Below are 4,871 nucleotides of genomic sequence, written 5' to 3' on the forward strand. Positions count from 1 at the left end.
TTTTTTTTTTTTTTTAACTCTCAGTATTGCCAAAAATAAAAAAGCTTCTGCAAATTTTTTGACAAATTTGTCATTTAAAACAAAAATGTTGAAAACATTCTCCAGTAAACTTAATCTCTGAGCCGCTCTTATTACAGAATGTTGGTTGTTAAGGCACTGATTCTGTAATTGTTTGCAACTGGGGATGTCATTGTGCATTTTTGGAGGACTTTGCCATCCACAGAAAAACATTTGTAGAAATGAGTTCTCCGTTAGGTCCCTTGAGTCTGAGCTGTCTCTTCTACTCTTAGCATACTTCCAAGCAGCATGTTACTGTTGTCTGAAATTTTTTCTTTAACCTGATGTATTTAATGTTTTATTTCGATGTAATTTCTTCTTGAACAGGAAAAGAGCAACATGGAAATAGATATGACGTATAAGTTCAAAGTTATGCAGCAGAACCTTGAACAAGAAGAAGCTGAACATAAAGCCACAAAAGCACGATTAGCAGACAAAAATAAGATTTATGAGTCTATAGAGGAAGCAAAATCTGAAGCCATGAAAGGTATATATTTGACATCATAGTTGGACCTAGATGTAAATTATACAAAGTAGGTAATATAATCTTTTAATGCTAGTGGAAGCCTAAGTGTAGGCTTTTTTCCTTGATTCCCCTGTTCTTTTTAAATGTAATTAATGTCGTAAAAATCAGTCGTAGTCCCTTTGTCCTTGCTTTGCTAGGTTAAAGACTCACTGTTTTAGTCTCGGAGTAAAACAGGTTCTCCATTGCACACACAACTAATTCATGTTCTGTGCTAGTGTATTCTGAATTAATTGTTCTTAAACTTATATTACTAAAACGGCTTGAAACATTTTTGTAAAGAGCTTATCTGTGTTCTTACTCAGTGTACTCATACCTTTTTGTGTCTTCTTAAAAAAGAAGTCAGCAACTTAATTTAAATATGTAGATCAGATAGAGTTAGAAATAGCAAAGCCTTTGCTAGGCTTCCGTAGTCACCGTGCGTATTCTGGTGCATCTCATGACATTTGAAATCTCTTGGAGAGAGGGATAATTGCCAAACAATTCCAGAAGATGGCTCTTACTTTGGAATTAAATGGCATATGTTTATTGCAGCTACTTAAAAAGCTACCTACAGATCCTGTCCTTCCAGATGTTCAAAAGAAGCGCAAATGATTTCAGCAGTAATGGCTGAATCACTTGGCATATCACATTCCCAAACAGCTTCAACTCTTTAAATGATTTCAAATTGTCATAGTCAAAGCAACACTTCAGTAGATTTAGATGGATTATTTTAAAAAATCCACCCTTTTATCCACCTCAGATGTGTTGCAGATAAACTGGAGTTACCTTGAAACTCAAAAGTAGGAAATAGCTATCAGTCAGGAATGCTTGCAAAAGCATCCTCTGGGAGTGGGTTTACTGTGAAAATTTTAATGAATTGCTCTTCAGCAATCTTTCTCTTCAGCGTTAAAAGGTTAAACATGTTGCTTATTGTTAATATGGGATAGACCTCCTCCTCCCCTCGCCCTCCAGAATCCCCTGGTTTATGCTGACTGATGTCTTAAATCTCTTGCTTCACAGAAATGGAGAAGAAACTTTTGGAAGAGCGAGCTTTAAAGCAAAAAGTAGAAAATCGGTTGTTAGAAGCTGAAAAGCAGCGCTCCATGTTGGACTGTGATCTCAAACAATCACAACAGAAAATCAATGAGCTTCTTAGGCAAAAGGATATACTAAATGAAGATGTAAGGAACAATGACAAAAGGAGTCTTGAGTGGAACCTGGTTTTCAATGTCGTAATATTTTCCCTGTTATAGCTATATTTAGGAATGTTTGTAAATGAAAATGGCAGCGAATTTTTCCTTCTCTGTATTTGGAGCTTTAAAAAGTCTACTTTACGGAATGTGGTTTCGTTTTTCTGAAATATTTCAGTGTTATTTATCTTAAAAAGTTTTTCTTCTGGAATGTAAAATGCTGTGAGATTGACAGGGAAAAACTGGCTTATTTATTGTGTGCTAATGCAAATTCAGGAAACAGCTTTGACTTATCAAAAGATGTGAGCGCATTGTACAAAAGTGTAGAGGAAGTCAATAAGAGACACTATTTAAATGTTGCTTTCCTGTGTAGGTCTGTAAAATTCACAGGTTTCTGTTTATTTTTCAGGTAAAAAACCTGACATTAAAAATAGAGCAAGAAACGCAGAAGCGCTGTCTCACTCAAAATGACCTCAAGATGCAAACGCAACAGGTCAACACCTTGAAAATGTCAGAGAAGCAGTTAAAACAGGAGAACAACCACCTTCAGGAAATCAAATTAAGTCTGGAAAAACAAAATAACGAACTGCGCAAGTACGCAGAGTTGCTCTATATTTTTTAATAATGTTACTGATGTGTAATGATTTTTTGGCAAAAGCTGAGAGCAATATTAATTTTAAAAATCTGCTGCACAGAATATGCTATCCTACAGTGCAAAACTTAATTGTTGTTTAAAATAATTTACAGTGACTCTAGTTGAGATTTGCCCTAGTGATTCAGCAATGTATAGATTTGTAGTAAAAAATGTTTGTTATCCTGAAAAGCTTAAAAAACCCAGCTTAAAAACAAGAGTGTGGGGACTTCAGAGAAACACTTATTTAATAGAAAGTCTAGGTACTTTTTTTTTATATTACGTAGAGCTTATTAGAGTTGGAAATGAATACTAATACAGAGCTGTGAAGCGTAACTATTGGAAATATCCAGTACTAAAGATGTGTAAACACATCTGTTGGGCCTTCAAATAGGAGTTGTGTTAAATCCCAGCAGTTCTTCAATCAATATTTGCACCTGATAATAAGTAAATAGTTTTTTTTTTAACATAAAGAACATTCTTTTGAATGAAAAGAGAAGTTTAGCACATATATCAGATGAATCTTGTTCTTAGCTCCTTTATGACTTCTGATGGTTTATCTCCTTGTGCTTTCTATTTTCTGTCAGCAAGAGGCAGTTACTCACCTAGAAGGCGGCTACATGTGACGGTTGCTGTAATGTGAAACACTGGCAGAAATCTTTTCTGCTACATTACTGTTCTTTGTTATGGACTGACTAATTGACTTTCTGAGTTGTTTTAATAACAGATGAATTAAAGAAATTATGCATGTCAAAGAATACAGACATGTTTTCACAGACTGAGCTGTAGCAAATGAGAGACCCAAAACAATCTGTCAGATCAGTGACATTTTACATGGAAATAAGATTCTGTTGGTGGCCGTTTGCTTTATCAGTGTCTCTTACTGGTTAAACTATGTGACACTGTTGTAGTTAGTGTGTTAACAATATTAAACTGATTTCTTATTAGTGCAATTTTCTCAGCTGTGCAAGTGAAAAAGAGAGCTGGTACCCAGAGGAAGCCTCAGGTTTAATTGCTGACCATACTTTGGTCAGGAAATGACTGAAAATCTTAAGAGTACGAATGCTGTCTTTTCTATTTATTGGTTTGGAATATCTTCATATCTTTTCTTTTAAAGTATGTTATTCCTTTCTAGGGAACGTCAAGATGCAGATGGACAAATGAAAGAGCTTCAAGACCAACTTGAAGCTGAACAGTATTTCTCGGTATGTTTTATGCTGCTTTATTTTTATACTAATCTGTTTACTAAGTACAAGGTTAGCTTTTCTTCTTCTTCCTTAGCCATCAGGTGTTTCACATCTCTAACCTAAAGCTAATCCTTTTTCTTGTGTCTGTCTTTAGTCTTGTCTGCAGCCTTGTCATCACTCCTTGTTCTTGATTATTGAGCAGTGTGAAAGAGTTCGTGTTAAGAAATGTCACAGCTTTGGAAGGGAGTCCCAAACACGGTTTAGAGGGAGGGAGGAGTCAAGCAGCTCATTTTCCCCCAGTGTGAATAATTTTCTGCATGTTTCAAGCCTTTTGCATTCAGCATCTCGTCCATGCTGCATGGAAGAGAAGAGCTGTATTCTCAGAATCACACGGTGTGACAAAACACGTGTTTAAGGCTTGGAAGGAAATTTTCGCATTACAGCCAAACTTGGTAGAGATCTGTGGTGAGTTGACCTTGGCTGGATGCCAGGTGCCCACCAAAGCTGCTCTATCACTCCCCCTCCTCAGCTGAGCAGGAGAGAGAAAATGTAACAAAAGGCTTGTGGGTCAAGATAAGGACAGGGAGAGATCATTCATCAGTTACCGTCATGGGCAAAACAGACTCGACTTGGGGAAATTAACTTAATCTATTGCCAGTCAAATCAGAATAGGGTAATGAGAAATAAAAAATAAATCTTAAAACACCTTCCCCCCACTTCTCCCTTCTCCCTGGGCTCAACTTCGCTCCCAATTTTCTCTACCTCCCGCCTCCAGCAGCGCAGGGGGATGGGGAATGAGGGTTGCAGTTAGTTCATCACGTTGTCTGTGCCACTCCTTCCTCCTCAGGGGGAGGACTCCTCACTCTCTTCCCCTGCTCCGGCGTTGAGTCCCTCCCACAGGATACAGTCCTCCGTGAACTGCTCCAATGTGAGTCCTTCCCACAGGCTGCAGTTCTTCATGAACTGCTCCAGCGTGGGTCCCTTCCACGGGGTGCAGTCCTTCAGACACAGACTGCTCCAGCGTGGGTTCCCCACGGGGTCAAAAGTCCTGACAGCAAACCTGCTCCAGCGTGGGCTCCTCTCTCCACGGGTCCACAGGTCCTGCCAGGAGCCTGCTCCAGTGCGGGCTTCCCATGGGGTCACAGCCTCCTTCGGGCGCATCTACCTGCTCTGGTGTGGGGTCCTCCACGGACTGCAGGTGGATATCTGGTCCACCGTTAACCTCCATGGGCTGCAGGGGAATCCCTGCTCCAGCGCCTAGAGCACCTCCTCCCCCTCCTTCTTCACTGACCTTGGTGTCT

At 39.1% G+C, this 4,871-nt stretch overlaps 1 protein-coding gene across 1 annotated transcript in view; it reads left to right on the forward strand.

The window, feature by feature from the left end:
- Window positions 1-4,871, forward strand: part of ROCK2 (Rho associated coiled-coil containing protein kinase 2) — a 63,085-nt gene that overhangs the window by 41,123 nt on the left and 17,091 nt on the right. Inside the window, 4 exon segments of the mRNA XM_009275577.1 lie at window positions 385-544; window positions 1,583-1,743; window positions 2,162-2,346; window positions 3,519-3,588. Coding sequence (XP_009273852.1) covers window positions 385-544; window positions 1,583-1,743; window positions 2,162-2,346; window positions 3,519-3,588 — 576 coding nt within the window.

Source organism: Aptenodytes forsteri, unplaced genomic scaffold (assembly GCF_000699145.1).
Source record: "Aptenodytes forsteri isolate BGI_AS27 unplaced genomic scaffold, ASM69914v1 Scaffold94, whole genome shotgun sequence".
Classification (NCBI taxonomy): Eukaryota; Metazoa; Chordata; class Aves; order Sphenisciformes; family Spheniscidae; genus Aptenodytes; species Aptenodytes forsteri.